Source organism: Corylus avellana, chromosome ca2 (genome assembly GCF_901000735.1).
Source record: "Corylus avellana chromosome ca2, CavTom2PMs-1.0".
NCBI lineage: Eukaryota > Viridiplantae > Streptophyta > Magnoliopsida > Fagales > Betulaceae > Corylus > Corylus avellana.
Window position 1 is genome coordinate 32902838 of NC_081542.1, and position 27027 is coordinate 32929864.

The window sequence follows — 27027 nt, forward strand, 5'->3', positions numbered from 1 at the left end:
TGTTTTTATGATTAGGAAACTCTTTTCAATTTTATTTTTTAAAAATACTTTCCAGTTTATTAAACAAATTTTCACACATGGACCCGACAAACAATTCTTTTTAAAATACAAGCCCCATGGACATTACTTCTCAATTTTCACATTTTCAAACCTAAAATCGAAAAACTCTCTTTGAAAACTTCATCAAACAAGCATACGTGTTCAACTGAATAAACTACAGTTTTCAACGACATTCTTGTGCATTCCGACATTGAGAATAGATTTGCAATAACCTGGAACTGATTTTGTAGAAAGAATACATTCACATAGTATATAAAAACCATCATAATTCTAAGTTGCAGGGTTGAATGGCTGCCCATTAAATTAGATTTCCACAATCCATGCCCCATCATTAGCGTACATCATCCATGACGGCACAGTTGCTGAACATGATAATCACCCTAATTCAATCTCATCAATACGCATGCGTTGACAGGGTTTTGTATGTTATTATTATGAACATTGTTGAAGCAGTTTTCTGAATGATGACGTGGAAAAAGGGGCCAGCACAATATTTGATTACCGAACGTTGAGCTGGGAATGAGATAAGAAAAAGGGATCAAAGCTGCCGGCGTTGTCCGGCCGGTGTAAGCTCCGATGCCTAAGTTAGTCAAGTTGTTCAAAGGGAAGATGAACTGGGAAATTATATATCAAGGAAAAGATAAGCAAGTATTTAAATCTGAGGGTCAAAAAAGTTACTGAAATAGTGAGAGGGGACCCCCCTTTTATAGGCATTGGATTGTACCTGTTCATCTGACACTGTGGACTTTTTCCGAGGGTCCACATGTCAACAATATATCGGGGAACATCAAATAGGATATTTATTCAGATATGTTCATCATTTCCTGAGGGTAACGCTCGGTACCTGCCTCAGGCTCGGCTAACCGAGCCTGATAACCGAGTGTCGATAATATAATCTACATAAGCCTAAGTCTGCTGAACATGAATTTATTCTGAACAGTAAAAATGACCAAGCGTGGGGAATGGGCCGGTAGGTTTGAACTGGGCCCAACCCAGCCGAAATATGACCCAACAAACATATATCTTCCAACTCAAATTTTCTCTGGTCCACAATCCATGTAGCCTTTTGATGCCCCCCCAAATTCTTCTAAAAGGCGTTCAATGGTCTTCCTAGATGTAACCTTGTTGACCTCAAATGCTTTCATCTCGTCTCTAATACCTGTATAAGCACCACGTTAAGGTTTAATTCCATTCCAAATTATTGAGAATAAGCACACAGGCATCTTTGGCAAATATGCCAGTGAGATTTGTTTGTAGCGTCATTTTTGAGATTAAGGAATAGAAAACTGCAATGAATGGTTTATTCAACTGCACTAATGAGATCATTTCAGGTAGGTTGCAATTTGGACTGCCATGTCAATCCGAAAAGTTAACAATTTGTTTCAACTATACAAACTGACATCATCCTCCTTCAGAAAAAAAAAAAAAGGAATAAGAAACACTTAACAATTGGTTAAGCATGTCAAAAGCTCTAGCTGCAAAAGTTTCCAGTCATGCCAAACCCATGATTTAAATTTATATCATCCTGAAGATGTCATTCATTATAGTGTCATTTGGTGACAGACTAGGTCAAACCCAAAATACCATCACACTTTTTACTTTGGGTTATGTATTTGAGGATAATAATCTCGTTGTCTCGGATCTCATTTTAGAATCATTACTTAGGAATTAGAGCTAGGAATATTAAAAAACATGAAGTTTCAGTTCATTATAAATAGAGCTATCATGGATAAATCATTTATTTTATTTATTTTTTAATTTGAATGAATCGTGGATGATTGGAATACATATGCCATGTGTTTGAACAGTTTTCCGAATGATGACGTGGAATGGGCCCTGCAGATGGCTTGATGACCGAGGAATTAATTGGGTATGAAAAACAAAGAAACATGATCAAAGCTGTCGGCGTTGTCCGGCCGGGAAAAGCTCCGATGCCTAAGTTAGTCACAGTGTTGAAGAGAAACATAACTTGGAAGATTATGGAAGGAACAAAGTGTATGCAAAATATTCAGTTCTAGAGGGAAAAAGAAGTTACCCAAAATAGTGAGAGGTGACCCCCCTTTTATAGGTATCGGGTTGTTCCTCTTCATCTAACACTGTGGACTTACCGAGGGTCCACGTGTCAACAATATATTTGAGGAACAGTAAATAGGGCATTTATTCAGATATATCTAATATTCCGAGAGTACTTTTCGGGAATTCATATTCATGTGAGGTTCGGTTTACCAAGCCTTATAATCGAGCATTCTTCATTGGGCTCGGGTGGGCCTAAAGTTGCCGAGTGTAAACATGGTGAACAGTAAAATGATCGAGCCATGGGGATGGGTCGGCAAATTGTTTTACCAAGGCCAACTCAGCTGATCCATGACCCAACAGTTACCCCCAAATTTCCTAATATAACAGATATTTGGAAATTTCATATTTCCTAAAATGGGTCAGCTGTTTTATAGGTTCAGTTTTGTTTTTGGCAAAACAAAACGAATTTGGCTCCTAAATTCCAAACTTTTGAAATTTCAAATTTTCAAAAAATAGTATTTAGAACATTTTAAGGATTTACCTCTGCCTTTTGAGAACCACGCGTTGAATTCTCTGTGGTTTAAGCTTTGTAGTGGCCACGCGTCAGTTTCTGCGCGGAGAATAAGAGATGAAAAGGCGCCCCTTCGACGAACCCTATATCCTAGGGCATTAAATGCGTCGATTCGGTCTTATCTTTGAAAATCTTTTAAAAACCTCTCTTCCCCTTCGTTCATTCTTCACTTTTTCTTCATTTGAAGCCATTGTTGCCCTTCTGAGCTTTTGTTGACATCCCCTCTTTCCAATCTGGCACTCCTTCGCTCGGACCTTTTGGCCGAGTATTACTTTTTAAGAGTAGTATATTTCAGAACCTCGGTCGAGTCTGTTCCTTCGGCCGAGCCTTTTATCCACCCAAACTGCCCCGTACTCCATTACCTTGATTTCCTTCTTCCTTTAATCAAACACTCAGTCAATCGTCTTCGCTTGAGCGTTACCCACATATTGTTTCAACAGGGCCTTACTTCCATCCCTCGTCTTATATTTCCTTACCATCGATACTTGATGAGTCGTAGGGTTGAGGATGTTCCTAGTGTATTGGGTGCTTTACACCCAATCACTTGGGAATCAAAGCTGTCAGAACGTGATGAGCCTGAAATTCGTGAAAGTTGGCACATCCCTGATTTAGTTCAGCTACGCTTTGACACCAACAATGTTGGAGCAGTAGTGGATGCTGACAGTAACCAGATTTGTGTCTATTTGGACATGTTCCGAATAGGGCTGAGGCTTCCCCTCCCGAGGATAGTTCGGGAGCTATTGAGCTATATTCGAATAGCTCCTCATCAGTTAGCTCCGAATGGATGGAGGGTATTCTTTGCCTGCATGGTCGTTTGGCTAAAGATTCTCGGAGTGGAGCATCTACTCACAGTCGTGGAATTTCTAAAAATTTACCGGCTAACAAAGTGTTCCAGAACCGAATTTTTGTTCACCTTCCAACTTCGAAAGAAGATGAAGCTCCTCACCTTCAGTCGTACCTACTCCAGCAACAAGGGGTGGAAAGACGAATTCTTTTTTGTCCAAGGTGATTGGGAATTTTCACCTTCAGAAGTAATCAGGGACCCAAGTGTCCCTCGGGAAACTATTGCTCCCTCAAACCGAGGTAAAAACCGAGCTTCACATTTATTTACTATATCTTTTTGCAGCAAAGCTAATCTTGACATCTGCTTTCAGGTCAACAAGAACCGAGTTTAAATAGGGAGGAGGCGAAGCGTGTAAGGGACGTATTGGATCATGCCGAGCTTCATCCTCTAGAGATGGATTACGATGCCCTCATGGTTGATGAGAACCTGAGGCGATATGTGTGGACTCCTGCACCTGCAAGACTGGTGGAAGCTGCCCCACTGAGAGTTCCAATTTCAGAGGTGTCGAGAAGACCAACTGCTAGGGCTGCCGAGTCTCCCAAACGAAGGACTGTCGGGGTTGGAGGGTCCTCTAAAGGAAAGGGCAAGAGAAAAACCGAGGATGCTTTCCCGAAAAAACCTTCTGCACCAATTGCTACAAGGGTTTCCTTGGTAATTGCCGACGAGCCAGAAGATCCTGAGGTCCCTTCTCTAGAGAAAAAGAAAAAGAAGAAGAAGAAGGGAACAGAGGGTAGTTCGCAAGCAACAAGGCCAACTGTCGAATTGGAGGTAGAGAAGACTGAGGCACACTCGGTCCCTAAAGCAGCAGTAACGGTACCAGATACAACTCCTAATGTTGAATAGCCTGCTCCTCACATCCGAGCGTATTCCTCGGTCCTTAGGGGAGTTAGGGAATTCCTGGGAGGACAAGGCACATCAACCCGAGACGTTCTTCTTGCAAATTGGAGTCCTCCATCTTCTTCTCTCACACTTGTTAGAGCTGAAGTTCCTGCTTCTGAAGTTCTGGATGTTACCCCACTCTTGGCCGTCCCTCTTTCCTCCACTCCTACCGAGGCTATACAGCTAGCTCTTCTGACTCCGAGGAAGAAATCCCAATTGACGTTGGTCATATCCTTAAGGATCTTGCCTCCAACATGCCACTGGAACAGCCTCTCGTTGTGATTTATCCTGGTCAGACTGAGGCTGAGAGCTTAGTCATACATCCCGAGTATGCACATACAGAAACCTCAAGTGCTGGAGCTCAGGATGCCGAGGACCTTGTGGCTGCTGAACCCTCGACCATCGAGCCTGCTGCTGATGTGCAAACAACCACAGAGCCCATAATTGCTGAGCATAGAGTTGCTGAAGAGGTGGTTGGTGTGTCTAAAGATGCTGAGCAGCCGGATGCAGAACTTGTAGCAGCCGCTGGTGGAATTGCTGGAGCTGATTTCAACTTCCCAGCTGGTGGGGAATTAGTCCCTCTTGGAGAGTCATCTTGGCCACCGAGTGTTCCTATGGAGAATTTTGCTGATGCTTCGCGAGCAGCTGATTCCTTGGCAGAGCGTACACCTGATCCAATCACTTGGTCCTTTGGGGAGCCCCTTTCTCGGTTAAGTGACAACTGGCTCAGGAACCCTTTTGCTGCTCTGGTGAATCTGATTGCAGCTAACAGTTCGCCAGAAGTTAGGGCCCAGCTTCCGAAAGAAGTGATGGAACCCATGCTGTACCACTAGCTGGAGGTAAATTGGGGGATAAATTGCTTTTTGTTTCTCTATTCCCTTTAAAGATAATATTAGTGATTTTAACACTTTTCCTTTTAAAGGGATCAATGCACAGTTTGAACTACTATCTCCACTTCAGAAAGTTTGCAGAGAACTCGCCTCTAGAGACCGAGGATACTAAGAGGAAACTTGTAGATGCTGAAGCTGAAGTAAAACGACTGCAAGAGTTGTCCTCTCGGCAAGGGAATGAGCTCCTTCTCTCGGGTGAGCAGGTTGCCAGTCTGGAGGCTCAAAGTGCTCAAGCTGTTTCTCAGTCTCAAGAATTGGAATCCGAGCTAGTTGTTGAGAAGGTAAAATATGAGAGTTTACTGGCTGATTTTTCGACTCTCGAGGATGGAGCTACCCGGCTTAAGGAGAGTCTTGCTGAGAGCTCGACCCTGGAAATCGAAAATACCAAGAAGAAACTTGAAGAGGCCGAGGCTGAGCTAAAACGAGTTCAAGAGCTGTCCTCTCAGCAAGGCAACGAGCTCCTCCTTGCTAAACAGCAAATTACCAATTTGGAAGCTCGGTGTTCTCAAGCTTATTCTCAGATTCGAAAACAATGAGCCTAGTCGGTAGCTGAGAGAACCAAAAATAGAAAGTTGCTGATTGATTATTCTGCCTTGGAAGATGAAGCTGCTCTTCTTAAAGAAAAACATGCTGAGGCCGAACTCCAATGCCGAGCTACCGAGTCTCGCATTAATCTAGTCTCTGAAGAGCTGGAAGCAGCTCAGAGATACTCGGCTACTCAGTGTACTAGAGCTGAGGTGGCTGAAGGCAAATCGAAGGTAGCCGAAGAGCAACTTCTAGTGGATAGAAAGAAACAAAAATCAGCTGAGAAGAAAACTAAACTTTCAAGGGAAAATTCTCTCGAGCTAAGGAACAAGTGATCAGATACAAGGAGAAAGCTCAGAGTTTTTATAAGCAGCTTTCGTTTGCTTCTTGGGGCCGAGACTATGCTTGGGGCACAAGTTTCATCTCAGGTTTTGAAACTTTCCGCAGTTGATCGAAGAATCTTCCCGAGGGTGTCGACCTTAACACAATCAAACCTGAAGATGTTCCTCCTACTGAAAAGGCCATTTCAAAGATTGCTATAATTGGTCAGGAGCAGATGCCCGACTATAAAGGCATCACAGTTTTTGGCTTCAATCCGTTTGCTTGGCGTCAGACTAGGGAATCTTCTACTGTGGTCGAGCGTGCTGAAGCACCTGATGACTCGGAGAAATCAGTGGCTGCATCTGACGAAGAGTGGGACCATGCACTTGCTTGATTTCCCAATTATAACCACCAAGATGACATATCTCTTTTTGTAACTAACTACTTTAACTTTGATAATAAAAGAAATTTTTGTTTATTCGTCGAGATTCATATCAATTATGTATATTGACTTAGTTATTGATTTTAGCAATTTCATGCTATGTATACCCCCTTGATTCCCATAGGTTATAAATTTAATTTATACTGATGGAAATCTTAATGAGGTGTAAAATCTCGATCCTCTTGTAAGTGTGAATTACAACTTGCTGCATGTTCTACTGAGGATGCATTGCTTGTAAGAACATCGCGTTTTGAACATGATGGTTGAATATTTCGCTTTAGGCTAGTGCTTGGGGAAAAGGTTTTAAACTTGGAAAATGCTGTGGTTTAGTTAGGCCTATGAACTTCTTCCTCGGGAAAGCGCCTTAGTGATGTGTTCGCCGAACAAAGTTCGGGAAATTCTCTAGCTATATTTCTCCGAGGTGGAACCTTTTGGAGTAAAGGCTTATGTTCGGGAAAGCGCCTTAGTGAAACTTCACCAAATGAAATTCAGGAAACTCTCCGGCTATATTTCGCCTTAGTATAGTCTGATTAGATTTATGAACTTCATCTTTGGGGAAGTGCCTTAGTGAAATTTCTCCGAACAAAGGTTGGGAAATTCTCCGGCTATATTCCTCCAAAGTAAAACCTTTGGGGTAAAGGTGATGAGTTCGGAAAATGCTTGTTCAGCTACATTCCCGAATTTTTCCTTGATGAAGGTGCCTTAGAGAGAATATACCGAGTGATGTTCGGGAATTCTCCGGCTATATTTTATTGAAGGGTTGGAAAGTGCTATAGACACCTTTCCAAAGGTGGCTTTTTGGAGAATGCTTTACTCGAATGTTTTCTCCGAACGTTAATTAAAATCATGGTCTGCCACATACTTAAGATTTATGCATGATTATAACCTCAGAGGATCCTTCATTCATATGCATTTATTCGTTATAACAAGAGTACAACAAAAGTGACGCTCTGAGAATTATAATTTTATACAAAATACTTCTTAAGATGTTCAGCATTCCATGGTCGGTGGAGTTGTTTTCCTTCGGAGTTTGTGAGATGGTATGCTCCTGCTTTGCCACGTTTGATCACTTTGTACGGTCCTTCCCAGTTTGGTGCTAGCTTTCCATCAGTTGCATCTTTGGTTGCAAGGGTGACTTTTTTCAAAACCAAATCTCTAACTTGGAAACTGCGATGCTTAACCCGTCGGTTGAAATACCGAGCTAACCTCTGCTAGTATGCTGCCATAGTAACCTGGGCCTAATCTTGTTTTTCTTGTAGCAAATCTAAATGCAGCTTCAGACCCTCGCCATTGAAATCGAGGTTGAATGTGTCCACTCGAAAACTCCTCGACCCAACCTCAGCAGGGATGACAGCTTCGGTTCCGTAAGCTAATGCATAAGGGGTTTCTTCAGTAGGAGTTCTTTTGGTGGTTCGGTATGCCCATAGAACCTCGGGAAGGTCTTCCGCCTAGTTTCCTTTGTACTGACCGAGCTTATTTTTCAGGATCTTAAATATGGTTTTGTTCGTTGCTTCTACCTGTCCATTTGCTTGAGGATGTCATGGGGATGAGAAGTATTGCCGAACATGAAGTCCGGCACACCAGCCTTGAAAGGAATCACAGTCAAACTGCTTGCCATTGTCTGTAACAAAGGCATGAGGAATCCCATATCGAGAAATGACACTCTTCCAGAGAAATTTCTCGATGTTTTTTGCTGTAATACTTACCAGAGCTTCCGCTTCTGCACACTTGGTGAAATAATCAACGGCGACCACAGCAAACCGAACTCCCCCCTTTCCTGCAGGTAATGGCCCTACTATATCCACCCCCCACTGTGAGAATGGCCATGGCGAGGAGACCGAACTAAGTTCCTCGGGAGGCTGCTTGATAATGTTGGCAAAGCGTTGACAGCTATCACAAGTTTTGACAATATGTATGGAGTCTTGATTCATACTCGGCCAGAAAAATCCTGCTCTAACTGCTTTGTGTGTTAATATACGGGCCTCTGAGTGACTGCCACAGATTCCTTCATGAATCTCCCTGAGGATATAATCGCCCTCTTCTTTGGAAACACACTTGAGGAGAGGCAACATAAAGCCCCGTTTAAAAAGAGCGTCATTGACCAAGGTGAACTGAGCAGCCTTTCGTTTCAACTGTACCGCCTTCCTCTTATCTCCCAGAAGAATTCCCTTTTCAAGGTAGCCGATAATTTCTTCAGCCCAAACGGGCATGACTTCGATAGTCAAAATCAGAACCTTCTCAATGATGGAAGGTTGTTGCAAAATTTGTATTGGCTGGTCGGATTCTCCCACTTCATCCTTGGTTGAAGAGCCTAACCGAGCTAGATGGTCCGCTTTCTCATTCTCTTCTCTTGGGATTTTAACAATGCAGAATTTCTTGAAAGCTTTTTGCATATCTTGAACTTTAGATAAGTAAAGCTTCATCTTGCTGCCCTTAGCTTTGAATTCACCACGAACGTGGCCGACAATAACCTGAGAATCACTTCGATCTTTTACAAATTCCGCCTCCATCTCTTGGGCTAAGCCGAGTCCGGCTACCACAGCTTCATACTCGGCTTCATTGTTAGTAGTCTTGAACTCTAACTTTAGCGAATTTTTTAACTCCCTTCCCTCCGGTGTGATCATAACCACTCAAGCTCTGCCGCTATTCTTGGTAGAAGAACCATCCACATAAATTACCCACGTCTTCTCTTTCGGCCAATCCTCCAGGTCTTGCATGTTGGTGGATTCTACCACAAAGTCTGCAAGAGCTTAGCCTTTGACAGCACTACGTGAGATAAAATGGATGTCGAATTCACTAATTTCGATTGCCCAGTTGACTAACCGAACAGACAAGTCCAACTTCCGGAGTACTTTCTTCAATGGATACTCGGTCAAAACATTGATTGTATGAGCTTGAAAGTACGGTTGGAGCTTTCTGGAGGCAATTACCAAGGCGAAAGCAAGTTTCTCCATCTGTACATATCTCTCCTCGGCGCCATGCAATGCTCGGCTGATGAAGTAAACCGGCTTCTGAACTCCCTCTTCTTCTCGAATCAAAGCTACACTGACCAGATACCTCTTGAGTTGCTTGAATGCTTGTTCGCATTCCTCGGACCATTCGAAATTTACGTAAAATTTTAAAGAATGGGAGACATTTATCTGTGGACCGAGAGATGAATCTATTGAATGCCGCAATTCTACCACTCAACTGCTGAACTTGCTTTGTATTCTTCGGAGATTGCATATCTAATACTGCTTGGATCTTCTCTGGATTGGCCTCAATTCCTCGGCTGGACACCATATAACTGAGGAACTTCCCAGATGAAACTCCAAATGCACACTTTGTGGGATTCAGCTTCATTTTGAAACGCTTCAATGTCTTGAATGCTTCCTACAAGTCTGTCACATGATCTACCCGTAGCTTGGTCTTGACCAGCATGTCATCAACAAAAACCTGCATGTTCTTCTCGATTTGTTCTTGAAACATCTTGTTTACCAACCTTTGATAAGTTGCACCGGCATTTTTCAAACCAAATGGCATGACTTTGTAGCAGTACAAGCCTCGGTCAGTGATGAATGCTGTCTTTTCTTGATCGGATGGATGCATGAAAATTTGATTATAGCCAGAGAAGGCGTCCATAAAGCTCAGCAACTCATACCTTGCTGTTGTGTCAACCAACGAGCTGATATGGGGTAATGGAAAACTATCCTTTGGGCAAGCCTTGTTAAGATCGGTAAAATCTACGCACATCCTCCATTTCCGAGAGGACTACTTAACCATCACCACATTGGATAACCAATCAGGATAATGTGCTTTCTCAATAAACTGAGCTTTAAGCAGCTTGTCTACCTCCTCAGCAATTGCCATGTTTTTCTCAGGCACCTTTAACCTTGCCTACCCCCTTGGCTGTTGGGAATTTCAACTTTAAGTGATAGGTAGAAGTCACAGCCCTCAGTTGATTCAAAGCTGGACGACCAATGATTATATTGTAAGCTGACGGCCGGTCAATCACCAAAAAGTCCACCATGATAGTGGATTATTTAGGGGCGGTTCCTGCTATGACTGGAAGAGAAATCATTCCGATGGGTTGGACATGCTCACCTGCGAACCCTATCGATGGTGATAGGAAGGGTTTCAACTTGTCTCGGCCGATGCCCAATTGTTGAACAACGGTCCAATAAAGGATATCAGCTGAACTTCCATTGTCCACCAAAGCCCAGTGAACAGCATGATTAGCCACCGTTAGAGTTATTACCAACGTGTCATCATGTGGCATGGAAATATCTTTCGCATCTTCCTCTGAGAATGTCAGGATGCTCGGCTCCTTTTTCTGTACCTTTGAGGGTTTTTCAAGCGCAAATATTTCTTCCATTCTCGCTTGCTTGATGTAGGCTTTCCTTGTCGAACTTGATTCTCCTCCACTTGCAAAGCCTCCTGAGATCGTTCGGATTTCTGCAACTATGGTTTGATTTTGGGGACTTTGTTGCTTGTTCTGAGATACCCTCAATTCATCTAGTCTCTGCCTTTGGTTGCGCAGTCGGCCATTGTGCTGTCCCGATTGTTGACCCTGACCATCCTGATGATCCTTCCCTTTGCCATTTTCCTCAGCTAAGAAGTTTAGCAACTTTCCATTCCTTAGGAACTTTTCAATCTCGAACCGAAGACTAATACAATCCTCAATTTGATGTCCATGATCATTATGATACTCACAGAACTTCTGAGTGCTGCGGTTTTGGGGAAGAGCCTTCATCTTTCCTGGCCATCCGAAACTCGGGTCCTTTCTACCTTCCATGAACACCTTATAAACAGTTGTGTTTAGAGGTGTCCATCCCACATATTGTTGATGCTGACTTGGTCTGGGTGGTAGATCAATCTTCCTTTCCAGAGTCTTCAAATTCTAGTGATCTCTTTTCTTCTTATCGACAAAAGTCTTTGGTTTTGTTCTAACTGAGTCAGAGGCAGGCTTACTCTTGGCAGCTTTAGATTTCATCAAAGCTGAGATAGTTTCTTCTTGATTGATGAACTTTTCAGCTTTGTTGTTGAACTGTCGAAGAGTTCCTGTTTTCGGTTTTTTGGCTAATTCGGCCATCAAAGGCCCTTCAGTCTTTATGTCGTGCATCAATGCTGAAAGAATTGTCTGTTCATTTGGACTTTCTACCATTAGTTTCTCCCGATTGAACCGTAACATATAATCTTTCAGAGACTCGTTTTTTCCTTGTACGAGAGATAGTAGATATGCTGGGTTCTTCTTCCTTCTTCGAACGACAAGGAATTGTCCTAAGAACTGCTGCCCAAGGTAATCAAAACTATCAACAGACTTAGGACTCAGACTTCCAAACCATTCTTTGGCAACCCCCCTTAGAGTTAAAGGGAAAGCTTGGCAAGTGATTTCGTTAGGAGTTTCATGAAGGATGATGTGAGCTCGGAAACTTTCCATATGGTCGGATGAATCTCCACTTCCATCATACTCACCAACCCGAGGAACCTTAAAACTACCAGGCAGCGGAAATCTCATCACCTGATCAGTAAAAGGCAAATTGGTGTGCTACATAAGATCCTCAGTGGCAGACCAGTTTTCTCAATTTTCAATTAAGAAAGCCATTTTTTCGTACTTTTCTTTAAGATCCTCAACATCTTTATTCACAGCCACCTCCGCAGGTTTGACATAATGTGACCGACCATGATGGGAATGGCTACACTGGGAATGACTATGATGGGTTTTGACATGACTAGATTCGCCATGGTGTGATTTGCCACTAGGTTGTGAATCATTGTTGGGCCCTCATTGGTGAGAGTTCTCCTTGGTTCGGGCAGTACGGTGACTTCCTCGTACTGAACTTCCAGCGTCTTGTCGAGTTGATTGTTGTCGGGTTGATGGTGGTGGCTCCTTTAAAGAGTCCTCTTGCCTTCTTTTTAGTGCCGAATCTTCTCTAGGAGGTAATCTAGAGACGATCTCTTCATCTTGTTTCTTCATAGCTTCGATAGATTCGGCTATTCGCTTCATGAAACCTTCCAACAAGGCTGTCTGGGGATTTGGATCGTGTGATGTTCCAGGAATATCTGTTTGGACATTTGGGGTAGGATGTGGAGGTGTATCAGGGTGTGGGGGTGTGTTCACCATATCGGAATATTTGAGATTAGTAAGAACCGATAAAAATCGAATTCCCACAGACGGCGCCAAACTGTTTGAGCAGTTTTCCGAATGATGACGTGGAATGGGCCCTACGGATGGCTTGATGACCGAGGAATTAACTGGGTATGAAAAACAAAGAAAAAGGATCAAAGCTGCCGGCGTTGTCCGGCCGGGAAAAGCTCCGATGCCTAAGTTAGTCACAGTGTTGAAGAGAAATATAACTTGGAAGATTATGGAAGGAACAAAGTGTATGCAAAATATTCAGTTCTGGAGGGAAAAAGAAGTTACCCAAAATAGTGAGAGGGGACCCTCCTTTTATAGACATCGGGTTGTTCCTGTTCATCTAACACTGTGGACTTACCGAGGGTCCACGTGTCAACAATATATTTGAGGAACAGTAAATAGGGCATCTATTCAGATATATCTAATATTCCGAGAGTACTTCTCGGGAATTCATATTCATGTGAGGTTCGGTTTACCGAGCCTTATAACCGAGCATTGTTCACTGGGCTCGAGTGGGCCTAAAGTTGCCGAGTGTAAACATGGTGAACAGTAAAAATTACTGAACCCTGGGGATGGGCCGGCAAATTGTTTTACCTAGCCCAACTCAGCTGATCCATGACCCAACACCATGTATAAACATAAACTAAGAACTTGTAGGTGGGAAGCTTATTAGAGAGCAAGTGGCTTTTAGAATGCTCATAATAATGCTACAAATTCTGATATAGATTGGAAGTTTATCAAGCTAAGCAGCTTTATCGAGATATGAATGCTGGCAGAGGGCCTTAAGAGAAGTTTTGGTAACTCATGTGTGGGTTATATGTTTTATGCTTATGTTCACACTCATAGCTCCTATAACAGGTTCTTCACCATGCTGTAGGGGTGGCAATTTTGACACACTTACAAACCCGACATGAGCATGACACAAAGTTACAAGATTTGGGTTTAACCTAAATGGGTTTGAGTCATAATCGAGTCAACCCACTTGACCCACGGGTGACCCATCTGAACCTTTTTTTTTTAAAAAAAAAAAAAGGAAAAGTGAAAAAATTTAAAAACCTAAACCTGAAGGCCCTGCAGCCTTCTCTCCCTCTCTTCACCAGCACAGCACAACTCTCTCCCCTCTCTCTCTCGCTCTCTCTAGAGCCCCTCGACAGCTTGACTTCGTCCATGCCCAGCCCTCTCCATCTCCGAGTCTGAGTCTCCCTCTCCAACTTTGCGTCTTTGAGTCGCCGGATTTCACCGCACCCACCGTCTCCAAGTCTCCCTCTTTCTTGCTGTGTATCACGTTCTTAATTTCTTCGAGCTCTTGCTTTCTCTGATTCAAATTCTTTGTCGAATTAGAAGGGGATGTGAAATGTCTGATATACTCGCAAAGGCAGAGGCAAAGATAAAGGTACAGGTAGAGGCTTTGCAATGGACACGTTGGTGGTGGTGGTGGTGTTGACCCAATAACGATGGTTCTGGTGGTTGCTTTGGTGGTGGTTATTCAAGAGATGGTGCTATTGGTTTTGTAGGTACTGGCAGTTTTGGTACAACTTGGTGGCCGTGATTGAACACTGTGGTGGCGTCGAAGCCATTTTAGACACCACTACTCTGCCTCACAAAATATAAACAAAAAGCATAGTGTTTTAGAGAGAAATATATACAAAAATGTGATCTTTATCTTTTTCATATTAAACAATGAACAATTAATTAGTAAAAAATGAGAGCCAGACAAGATGGATTTACATGTTGTAGCTGTAAGCCAGAGCTACCAAGATCAAGTTGTAGAATTAGCAAAGTTTCTTCCTTGTACTTTATCTAAGAAACATCACTTTTCCCTTCATTAAAAAAAAAATAAAAAAATAAAAAAAAAATAAAAAAAAAAAAAAAACTTTTCCTTCAAACGGGTCGTGTTGGGTCCTGTCAACCCGAGATGACCCGTAGCTAAACAGGTCATATTAACCCGTTATGACCCGCAAGTTAAACGAGTCGTGTTAATCCGACACGACCCGTTATTTTAAATAGGTCAGACAGGTAGTATCGGGTTACACGGTAATTTACCGTGTTGTGTCCGGGTTTTACATTTTCACCCGTTTATCTAAACGGATCATATCTGGGTTGAGGCTAAACGGGTGGCAGGTCGACCAGGTTGTGTTCGGGTTGACCCGCCAACCTGTTTTACCACCCCTACCATGCTTTGTCACAAGCTTGTAGGGGCCTTTGTGCTAGCGCATGGCCATCTAGACTAATGACATTCTTGCACTCACCTTGAGAGTAGGAGCCTTAGTGGTAGTCTTGTAACCAAGTGGAGTTTATGAATGCCTACAAGAAATAAGTCTTAGGGCATGTTTCTAATACGTAATAGACCCCTTTGGTTAGAATTTTATTCCCAGGATCTATTTCCATAGAATAGATATTCATTTTCTATGGGAATAATGCATCGATTAAACTTCCCACAAAAGCCCCTACAATACCGTCAACACAGCACGCAAGAAAACCACGACAGAGAAATGGCTCTCATCAACTCGTCAGATTCTCTTTCTTTTGTTTTGTGGCCTTTCTTTGGTGTATTTTCTTTTTCGTCAATGCAAGTTATACTGGGTAACCAAGGTAGAAGATAAACAGGATTATACGACAGCTGAAAATACAAGTAAGTTGATGAGAGAGTCCCTAGGACCTTATAGTTGCTGGGGGTGAACACTAGGTAGACACTAAGCTATCATTTGAAATACTTAATTGTCTAAACTATCTTATAAAGGTTGGCGATTTAAATTCTGGCTGTAGAATTCACAATTTTCATTGAGGTTTTTCAATTCACCAAAAACTTAGCCTTTTTTCTTTTGTTAAAAAAAAAAAAAAATCCAACTTGGGATGGTGGACAATATTCAAAAAATAGGTGTGTAATCATGAGGATTAAATAAGCAGAGATTTACAGGTGAACAATTCTACAAGATTTATAGGTGAACAATTCTACAAGATTTATAACTTTGCAACATAAGTTGCCTGGTTGATGGAGAACTTTGAATGGCAGTCGAGACTCGAAGAAACAAATAAGGTTCCTCATAAGCTCTGTAGATTCAGCAGAGACCAGGATCTCTCTCTAAATTACACACAGAATAACATGTAATGTTAGTAATCTTCATGATTAAATAGTGGAAGCAACACAATCATTAAACCATTAGGACAACTATAAAAATATTGAGGAAAATACACTTTGGTTTCTCAAACTCCTGCACTTTTTCATTTACCCCACCAAAATTTTAAAAACTAGCATATGGATATGTCAAACTACCCTCTCTCTTCTTCTTCTTCTTCTTCTTTCTTTCTTTCTTTCTTTCTTTCTTTCCTTTTTATTATTATTATTATTTTTTTTTTTTTGTTTACGACGAAAAACTCTCCAAGGTAAAACCACTTCGTGTGTCTAATGCTGATAGAGTGACATTTTTGATAGGATATGTCAAACTACCATAAACTATCAAAATGCCATTCTATTAGCGTTGAAAGTTAAAATGAATGGAAAAGTGATCACGTGGCACACATGACCATTTTTCTTTCTCCTAAAATACCCATTTTTTTTTTCTTAAAAACCAAAATTTGACTCATTGCTGGGATTAAAACCACATCAAAATCAAAATGTGTTTAGTGGATTACATCTTTGGGGGTGGGTGTCTGGGGGAGGGTTATAGCTTTAGATGTACCTATGCAGCAATAAGCCATACTGTTAGATAAGTAGATGGTCTTTTTGCCATAGCAGACATGATGCTAAGTCCTCATGATGATACCCGTGTTTTAATTGAAGGTAAAGTTACTAAATCACTCACTGAGTTTTGGACATATATCAAATCGCTCCATGAATTTTTATTTTTATCTTTTAACTCTTTGAGTTTGTCTCTCCTTACAAGCTTAAACTTTTAGGATAAGTGGTGATTTAACATCATATCTTTTTTTAAAATAAAAGAAGAAAAAAAAAAAGAAAAAAAAGAAAAGAAAAATCAAGGGTAGCTCATGGCCAACTCGAAGGAAGACCAACTCCCAGTCAGCCTGTAACAGAGGGGAGTGACTCACTGCAACACCATAACAGAGCGTGGTGGCTCGCAACCACCCTGCTTTTGTAAAAGAGAGGGTGGCCACACGTAACAAAGGGATGGCTTGTGGGCATTTTTATTTTTATTTTCCTTTCTTTTGGAAAATTGTATAATTGTAGATTTATGTGGACTCCGTGAAATAATATTGACAAAATCTGTATAGAAGGATTGATTGGGTAGGAGTTAAAAGATTAAAATAGAAACTAAGGGAGCAATTTGATAACAGTCCAAAACTCAACAAGTGATTCAATAATTTTCCTTTTATTGAAATCCTAACAAAAAGAAAGGAATGCAAAATAGAATACAAGAATGTCTCAAACCTTGAAGTTCTTCTGTGAATCATAATATCCAGAAACGATCATGAATAGCTGCAGTTTCTCCATTTCTAAAATTTAGAAGAAACAAAAGTGCAGTCGTCAATGTTATTTCCAAAACCAGATTATTATTCATTGAGCCACAAATAGAGATGTAAATAAGATAATTGAGAGAAAAAATAAAATAAAATAAAATAAAAAAACCTGACTAATGTCTCAGTAAACTATGATGGAATTTTTAATTATAAATTCTAAATGAATAGAAGACTTCAAATTCATGACTATCTCTACGTCAAAGATTATTTACAGGTCATGATAAAAGGAGACATACAGGGAAAAAGCATAGGGGCAGAGAGTATGTAACTATGCAAGTGTGAGTGCGCACATGTTTTGTTTTTAGATGTTGACAACGTAATGGATCAATTGAATAAATTCCAATGGAAAACATAATCTTATATGCCTTTTTCTTTTTTTGAGGATCATGTTAATTTTGTCTAGCTGAGAGTGCTACGTTGATATGCAGTAAAGATGCCAAAATATATATGTACAATTAAGAAGAAAAAAAAAAAAAGAACAAGAAAAAAATTCCTCTACAGGAAACTCCAATTAGTGAATAAGAAAAGATGCCTAGCTAGGTAGCAAAGTACTTAAAAAAAAGTTTCTTGAAACCACAAAAAGGCTTTACTAGTAGGAATGTAGAAGCGGTCGGATATTAATCGCAACTAACCACTATCTGTGTAACCGCATGCACGCAGTTAATGTCAATTGTACTGAATACCTCTCAATGTGAGGGTTTCTCATATTATATAGGAATTGTCTAACTAATTACAGGCTGTATCTCAGCGATTATAGCAATCTAGGAGAACAAATAAGGCAACTAAAATCTACCTATTAATTACAAGATACTATAGCTATAATACAAACATATACCATAACTAGAGAGACTAATTATGGCTAAATATATATATCGTATCTAACTGACATCCCCCCTCAAATTAATGCTGGTCAATCAAGAAGCATCAATTTGCCCACAAGGAACTAATGATCTGTCATGTCATGGCCTTCGTGAATATGTCAACTATCTGGAGATCAGTGGAAACATGAAGAAGAGATATAACACGAGTGTCCAAGGCTTCCCGAATAGAATGACAGTCTACCTCAATATGCTTCGTATGTTTATGGTAAACAGGATTAGCATCTATTTGAATGGCACTAGTATTATCTACATGGAGAGGAGTACAATCAGATTGAGAAAAACCAAGCTCAGCCAGAAGCCCACAAAGCCAGACAATCTCAGAACAAGCAGCAGACATTGCCCAGTATTCAGATTTAGTAGATGATTTAGAAACGCAAGCTTGTTTCTTACTCTTCCAAGAAATCAAAGAATCACAAAGAAACATACACCAACTCGTGACAAACCGCCAAGTATCAGGACATCCGGCCTAATCCGCATCACTATAAGCAACAAGGCGAAGAGGAGAGCCGTTTGGAAAGAACAACCCACAGCCAGGTGACCCCCGAAGATAGCAAATGATACGGCGAACCGCAGCTAAATGAAGATGGCGTGGAGTTTGCATAAATTGGCTAACCTGTTAGACAGCGAAGGAAATGTCAGACCGAGTAATAGTCAAATAGTTCAAGCTGCGTACCAACTGTCGGAACATAGTAGGATCAAAAAGAAGATCACCCTCCTCATTTCGATATTTCACATTAACCTCCATAGGAGTATCCACCAAAGAAGAATCCTGAAAACCAGCCAGGTGAATCAAGTCCTGGGTATATTTGTGTTGATTCAAGAATATACCTGAAGAATCGGTATGCACCTCCAACCCCAAAAAATACATAAAGAGGACCAAGGTCTTTCATTTGAAAAGAAGCCTGAAGATTCTGCTTGAGATGGCCAATCAAACTGGAGTCAGTGTCAGTAATGACAATATCATCCACATACACAAGTAAAAGAACGAGACTAGTTGGAGTCAAGAGCAAAGAAACAAAGAGGAGTCATATTGGCTTTGGACAAAGGAGAAGCGAAGCAGCGTAGACCTGAATTTTTCAAACCATGCCCGGGGAGCTTGTTTTAAGCCATAGAGAGACCGCTTTAACTTACACACAGCTGCAGATGGAGAAGAAAACAAATCCGGAGGAGGAGTCATGTAAATATCCTCTTTGAGATCACCATGAAGAAAAGCATTTTTGACGTCCATCTGGTGAAGTGGCCAGCCTTAGGAGGCGGCAATAGAAATAACCGTACGCACTGTGGTCATCTTCGCTACCGGAGCAAATGTCTCCTCATAGTCCACCCCATATTCTTGCATGTTCTCAAGAGCAACTAATCGTGCCTTATACCGATCCAGAGTCCCATCAGAGCGGAGCTTAATCGAGTAAACCCATTTACAACCGATGGCATTAACATTAGAAGGACAAGGAACCACCTCCCATGTTTGATTGTCCTAGAGAGCCTGAAGTTCCTCATCCATCACTTTTCCCCAACATTCATGTTTAACGGCCTCGGAAAAACATGTAGGGATGGAAATAGAAGTAGCATTAAAAGAAGTGTGAGAAAAACCATACCGATCAGGAGGACGTGATACTCGGGCAGATCGTCAAGGACTAGGCTCAGGAGGCTTGGGAGAACTGATCGGACCTGTCTCGGATGACAAATCAATCTCCGGAGAAGTTGTCAGAACAGTTTCGGATGAAGGGTCAGTCTCAGGAAGAGGCAAAGTTGGTAGAAGTCGAGTATACACAATTCCAAGTTTGAACCGTTCAAGGAGAGGAGTCAATTCATCAAAACACGATAGAATACTAATTTCAGGCAATGACTCAACATGTGTAGAAATGAAACATTGATTCTCAAAGAAAACAACATTACGAGATATACGAAATTTGTTAGAACAAGAATCATAGCAAACATAACCCTTGTGTGAAATACTATAACCCATAAATGCACATTTAACAAACTGAGCAGAGAGTTTGTGATGTTCATGAGAAGGTAAATGAACAAAACAAACACATCCAAAAGTATGTAGATTAAGATAGCTAGGATGCTGATGATACAAACGATAGTAAGGAGAATCAAAATTCAAGACCCGAGAGGGCAGTCTATTAATTAAGTAAACTGTAGTAGATAATGCCTCAACCCAAAATTTAGATGGAACGGATGACTCAAGCAATAAGGTGCGAACAATGTCCAAGAGATGTCGGTTCTTTCGTTTCGCCACCCCATTTTGTTGTGGAGTATAAGGACAAGAGTGCTGAGAGACAATTCCTTTGTGGTGTAAGAAATCATGAAATTCGTGGGACATGTATTCTCCACCAGAATCAGACCTCAAAATCTTAATACCTGTAGAAAATTGATTCTCAATATATGCTACAAAGGTCTTAAAAACAGACATGACCTTAGATTTAACCCGAAGAAAATAGACTCCAGTATATCAGCTGAAATCATCTATGAATGTCACAAAATATTTATATCAAGCATGAGAAATTACTAGAGAAATGCCCCATACATCACTATGCACAATATCAAAGCATTTTGTAGCACGACTACCATGAGAAGAAAAGTGTCTTACTCTTACCAAGTTTGCAGACAGAACAATCAAATAACAAATTTTTAGAAACTCGTTCTTTATTGCCTAACAAACCAGAATTTAACATATGAGACAAAATAACAGAGTTTGGATGACCCAAACGTTTGTGCCATACTTCGTTTGGAGTGTTAACTGTCATACAAGCCAAAGATAAACAACTAGGAATTGAAAAGTGCAGTGGAAATAGTTTGCCAACTTTAGGTCCCTTCGCGAGTATCTTCCCCGACACCTGATCCTGCACAAGACAACCATCACGAGAGAAATGGACATCACAGTTTTTCTCAACTGACTCGCCAACTGAAATAAGATTATTAGAAAGTCCAGGAGACACAAACATCTCGGAATGAAGGATTGATATCTCCTACTTCATTAATAGCTAAATGACTCCCATTAGCTACTTGAATATCAGATGAACCAAGATATCGACGAACATTGCAAAGAGTATCAGATGATCTAGTCATATGATTGGATGCAGCAGAATCAATAAGCCAAGACTTATACGGAGTAGTACCATTACCTTGGAGCCCTAAGGCGGAAAAGGTTGACATAATCATCTGCTGGACCATTTCAAGAGTAAGAACAGACGATCCGGCAGCAGAAGAAGATGTTGAGGACATCACTGGAGCGGAAGAGGTGTTCACTGCAGTTTGATAGGCGGTAGCTTGGCGATTCTGAGGCCGAATGGGACATTCTTTGATAAAGTGGCCATGTTTCTTACAGTAATTGCAAGATTTCTTTACACAATTGGTGGCAATATGACCATATTCCTTGCAGCCGAAACACTAGACCTTGCGCATATCCTTACCCTTCCCTTTCCCGTAGGCGGCATAGGCTACTGGATTTGGGTTGGAATCATGCTGGAATGTAACTTGTGTGAGAAGACGCTACTCCTCGCAAAGTAATTCTCCAAAACAAACATCCAAAGATGGAGAAGGATCCCGATTCATTAAATTTGAGCGAGTAACCTCAAATTCAGGGCACAATTTCATCAGGAATTGATCTCTCTTGGTTTGCTCATGAACAGCCAGAACAACAGAGCTAGATGCAGCAGGTACCTTCGTATAAATCATATCAGAAAATTCTCCCCACAAATTTTGAAAACCAGAAAAATACTCCTGAATGGAAAGATTGCCTTGAGTGTAACTAGCAATCTCATATTCCAACTGAAAATGACATGCGGTATTATCCTGGTGATAAACCTTCAACAAATACTCCCACATAGTCTTTGCAGACTTATAGGGTCTCAGATTGAGCACAATAAGAGGATCGACAGACCCTAAGATCCACGACATCACACGTGCATCTTTGACCTTCCATTTAGCTAACTCCTTAGGTTTCGTAGGGGCTAGATCACTACCATCAATATGGCCCCACAACTCTTTTCCCATAACAAACAATTGAAACTGGAATTCTCAAGTAGAATAATTTTTTCCAGTAAAACGAACCCTGAAAGACTCGCTAAAAGACATGATGAAACCAAAATAGAATCAGAAATGATAAAACCTGATAAAGGAGTAACAGGCCCACCAGATTTGTTGGACAGCAAGCCCAAAGCTCACCAAACAGCAACCTGCAGCAGTCCACAAGCAAGCCCACAAGCCCACAGATCCGCAGCCCAGTTTGCACTCACACCACACTAGAACCTGCAGTGGCTACGACACAAGCCTAGTCTGCACCCACTCTCAACACCACAATAGAATCTGCAGCAGCTACACCACGCTCACCGCACCACACCTAAACTTGCCGACAGCACCAAAATTCCGACAGCCCAGATCCCCGCAAGCCTAAGTTTGCCTCACCACACCACACCAAATAAAATCAACCACACCTGAACCTGCCGACAGCGCCAAAGCTCCGACAGCCCAGATCGCCGACAACACCACAGATTGCCGAAAGCCCACATCTGCACAGAATTTGCTGACAACCACCACAGATCGCCGGGAACGCTCCAAGACTGCACAGAACCTACCGACAACCACCACAGACCTTGCCAACAGCCACCAAGGATTCTCCACAAACCAAGAAACTGTCGAATAGTAGTTTAGAACCCACCAGAATGATTAACAACTCCCCTGAAGTTATTGACCGCCACAAAAAACAACAACCCAGTCCCATCCCAAGCTTGACAATTCCTACGCCCCTCAACAGGTAATTGAAAACAACCCTAATTTAGATGATGACTCTGATACCATGTCAATTGTACTGAATACCTCTCAATCTGAGGGTTTCTCATATTATATAGGAATTGTCTAACTAATTATACGCTGTATCTCAGCGATTACAGCAATCTAGGAGAACAAATAAGGCAACTAAAATCTACCTATTAATTATAAGATACTATAGCTATAATACAAAAATATACCATAACTAGAGAGACGAATTATGGCTAAATATATATATCGTATCTGACTGACAGTTAGCAGTTTTAGGATAGGCAAATACGGTTAATAACCGCAAGCCCTTATATATAATATATGTATTTTCTTTGTTATTTTTAAGCTGGAATGTAGACTCAAGATATGGATTTTATCTAAAACATTAAAGCTTAAAAAAAAAAAAAAACACTAGATCAGGCCCAAAATAGTTTTATATTCGTTTAAATAGGCCCTAAAAAGGCCAAAGATGGTTCAAAACACTAAAATAGGCCCATTACTTAATAAGTGGTTAGTGGTGCAATTTTGCCTTCAATAACCGCAATAATGGCGTGGATACGCCTAGGTGAATGCAATTACCTAAAAGTGAAAACCACATAATGCAATTGCGGATGCAATTAGCGGTTGTGGATGCGGTTATTGCCTATAAACTATAACCGCATCCACATTGGTACAACCCTATTTACCAGTTCAAAGCTACCATGGAGAAACTAAGACAAAAAAGAAAAGAAAAGAAAAGGAAATGATGATTCTATTAGTTTGATTTTTTATTTACAAAATGTCTACAAACTTCTAAATTAGATATTGAATATGCAATTGACTACTCACTCTGGAAATTCTTGATTTCTTGATATGAAGTATCTTCATGAGCAGCAAGTTGTGTAATTGAAATTCCAATAGAACTCATCCCGAGATGTGGTGCCACAAGTTGTGACCCAACAGCATCTAGCTTTCCTGAAATAACAATTTCCATGACAACAAAATGTATTTTAAGGGCTGAATAAAGCCATATGTGTTTTGCACGAATAAGCAGGATATACATAACTAGTAATAGTCAAGCCAAGGTGAAGTGACATTACAAGTGAACGAGTTAAGTATTTGTATGTACAACATAGCTGCACGTGTTCTAGAAGAGCTGAATATTTTTAGATTATTCAAGATCTTGTGGGGTTGAAATGAAGATACATGCATGCAGATATAGAAAAAATGCATACAAATTAGAGTATGAATAAACATGCATTAAGAAACACAAGAAGCAGGCATACAATTGATAACAATTTATAAAGTGAATTCCAAATATTGCTCTTTAGTCACTCTTCAGCTCGTGGACACAATATCTTCCTTTTACATGATGATGGTAAAATATCCAACTTGAAAGATTTAGCCATCAAGTGGAGAGGCCCAACAGGTATAAAACTCATAATTGAACTTACCCAAAGTTAGAAAAGTTTGTTAGAACAATCCTTGCAGCCTCACCAAAACCATTTTTTAATTATTTTGGCAAGCCAATTTAGCAAAAGTGACTAAAATCCTCATTTTTCACCCTCAACCATTTTAACCCAAAATAAATTGTGAGCAAACAGTACCCACTATCTTTAGTGAGTACAATTCACTCACCAAATGAATAAGAAATAATATAAATTTTATCTCTCCTTCCATATTCTTTAAAAAAAAAATGAAGTATTTAAATGGAATAATGAAAGTTGATAGTTAAAATAGTAAGGCTGCTAAGTGTGCTTTAAAAAAGTGGATAGTTAAAATAGAGAAATGTGTACTTTTGGTTATTTTGCTGAGGTTACTAGGAATGCTCTTCCAATTTAGAGTAAGTGGATATTTTAGTTATTGTAATTTTCAACCTATATAAAAGTATGTGAGGCTAAGTGAGAATAATGAGCCTCCACCTTCTGTCTAAACCTTGCAAGGAAACTACAACATGGTATCAAAGTAGGTTTAGGGTTTAAGAGCCTTGGTTTAACCCCCCCCTAAAAGCAGAGCCACTTCGTGTAACTATTATATAGTCTTAGTTTTTCTTCCTTTTGGTTGAACTTCACGTCCTAGTGTTGGTGAGTCCTCCTTTGGTGGCAGCATTGCCAATGTGGGCTTAACCAACACAAGATTGCCTTGATGAAGCTCTAAAGAGTTATTCATTTGTGAATTTCGGTATAGGTATTTTCACTATTTATTTACTGGCATCTTTGTCAATAGTTGTCGAAACTGTGTTGTTTCACCTTGGTTCTCAGTGGTTGGAAGAGTAGTCAATGACATCAACAGGTGCTTTCATGGTGGTCATCAACGGTTTCTGAGCGGTGGTGACATTTTTCGATCGGTAGAGAAAATTGTCACGGTTGGCGTGATGAAAATGGTGGCATGTTTGGGTAGTTTTTGGTTGTATCCATGTTGTGTCCACATTGGCATGGTGGTAGTCGAAGTATTTTGAGTTTCTCCGACGGCGTCGCTGTTTGGGGAGGTTATACCCTATTTAGTTCTTGGTTGGTTGTTGTTCCCTATCCTGGATAACCAAAGCTGGAGTGTTTCTTGGCTATTCACTATCCTAGATAGGGATAGCTAGGCGTAGTGTATAGGCTCAATTGGTTTGGCCCAACTCTTGGTTGTTTGGGCTCAGTTTTGTATTTGGGCCAAGGTCTTTGGTAAAAGAAAATGGAGGCCCATATTTGATCCAGCCCTACCCGATTTGCTGGTTCTCGACCAGTCCAGCTGGTTTTCATCCGGTCCATTACATATTTTATCTAGTATAGTGGTCTCGTGTTTGGTTCATCAACTTATCTTCTAGTTCAGTGTAGTTTGAGATCGGTTCAGCACCTTTCTCATCCGGTTCAGTGTCTTCTTTGATCAGTTCATTGATTTTCTTTCTGTTTCAGAGCATATTCAGACCTGGTCAATGGTTTTTCTTTCAATTTAGTACATTCTTTGGCTAGTTCTTGCTATTTCATGACTAGTTCCAACGGTTTCTCAACCGATTCAATGGTTTTTTGGCCCATTCAAGTGATTTCTTAATCGGTTCAGGTGTTTTATCGCTCAATTGGGCTACATGAAGCAACCATCGGGTTTGTTGCTCAAGAGAAGTACCAAGTAGTGTTTTCAAGTTTCGTTGTTGCTTGTTTTCTATTGTTGGTAGTATGGATGATGATCAATCCAACGTTGGTTTTGGTTGTTCATTGTTGGTTGTGGTTGACTGTTGTTGGTTGTATTGATCACGGGAAATGCGATTGTTGTTGGTTGTTGATCATAATGATCACTCGAATCATGATCATCGTAGATGGTTTTCAAGATCCGACAAGCCTTGATGTTTTGAGGTGTTTGACCGGTTCATTGTGTTTTGCGGCGAGATTTGACTGGCCTTGTTGCAAAGACGCCACGCAGGGGCACGTCGTACCCGCTGCGGAAAATTCTCCTATCAACAACAACGTTAGTTTTGGAGGTACCGAACATGACAGATTAAGGATAATGCTAGAGAAAATACAAGGGGGGAGAGGGTTGTATTTGGATCGTCTGGCTTCAGGGCCATGTCTCTCTTGCAAGTGTGGGCTTTTGCGTAACGGGCCAAAGAATGTAGCTGAGGTTTCTAATAATCAGCCACACACCAAGTTGAAAGGCAAGGCTATTCTGGTGGGTGCTGGCCTAAGAAATATTTTAAACCCAGGAGAAAGAAGGCTGGGCTTTATCGGCCGAAGAAGTTTTTGGATTGGATCTCGGTCAGGTGGGTGCCCCAAGTGCCTCCTCTTCCACCGGAGGGTTTCAAACTCATTTGGAAAGCTCACAGTCAGGTTTTCCAGCAATCACGTCGCCTCCTCTAGTGGTCTCGCCGCCAATGAGGGCTAAGGAGTTGATAGTGGGGCTTGGTCTTTGTATAGGAGTCATTCCAAGCATCTTCTTCCCAGGTACAACCATCTCCTTGTCAGTCAGATACGGTCTATATATATCATATATATTTAGCCATAATTCGTCTTTCTAGTTATGGCATGTTCTTGTATTATAGCTATAGTATATTGTAATTAATAGGTAGATTTTAGTTACCTTATTTGTTTCTCTAGATTGCTGTAATCGCTAAGATACAGCCTGTAATTACCTAGACAATTTCTATATAATACGAGCAACCCTCACATTGAGAGGTATTCCGTACAATTGACATGGTATCAGAGCCTAAATCATCTAAATTAGGGTTTTGATTCGAGTTTTTTGAGTTGGGTCGGGACTGAGTTATTGGTCTCTTTGGCTG

At 40.9% G+C, this 27027-nt stretch overlaps 1 protein-coding gene across 3 annotated transcripts in view; it reads right to left on the minus strand.

Moving 5' to 3' along the window:
• Positions 1-324: 324 nt before the first annotated feature.
• The window catches only part of LOC132172946 (uncharacterized), a 75853-nt gene continuing 49150 nt past the window's right edge, over positions 325-27027 (minus strand). For 2 of the 3 annotated variants that reach the window (XM_059584508.1, XM_059584511.1), the window contains 3 exons: positions 23619-23744; positions 17054-17118; positions 15534-15748 (listed from right to left, as the gene is read on the minus strand). In XM_059584508.1, coding sequence (XP_059440491.1) covers positions 15578-15748; positions 17054-17118; positions 23619-23744 — 362 coding nt within the window. In that variant the 3' untranslated portion in view covers positions 15534-15577. Of the gene's footprint in view, positions 1220-15533; positions 15749-17053; positions 17119-23618; positions 23745-27027 lie in introns of those variants that run through there. The other variant, XM_059584509.1, reaches the window with a different exon arrangement.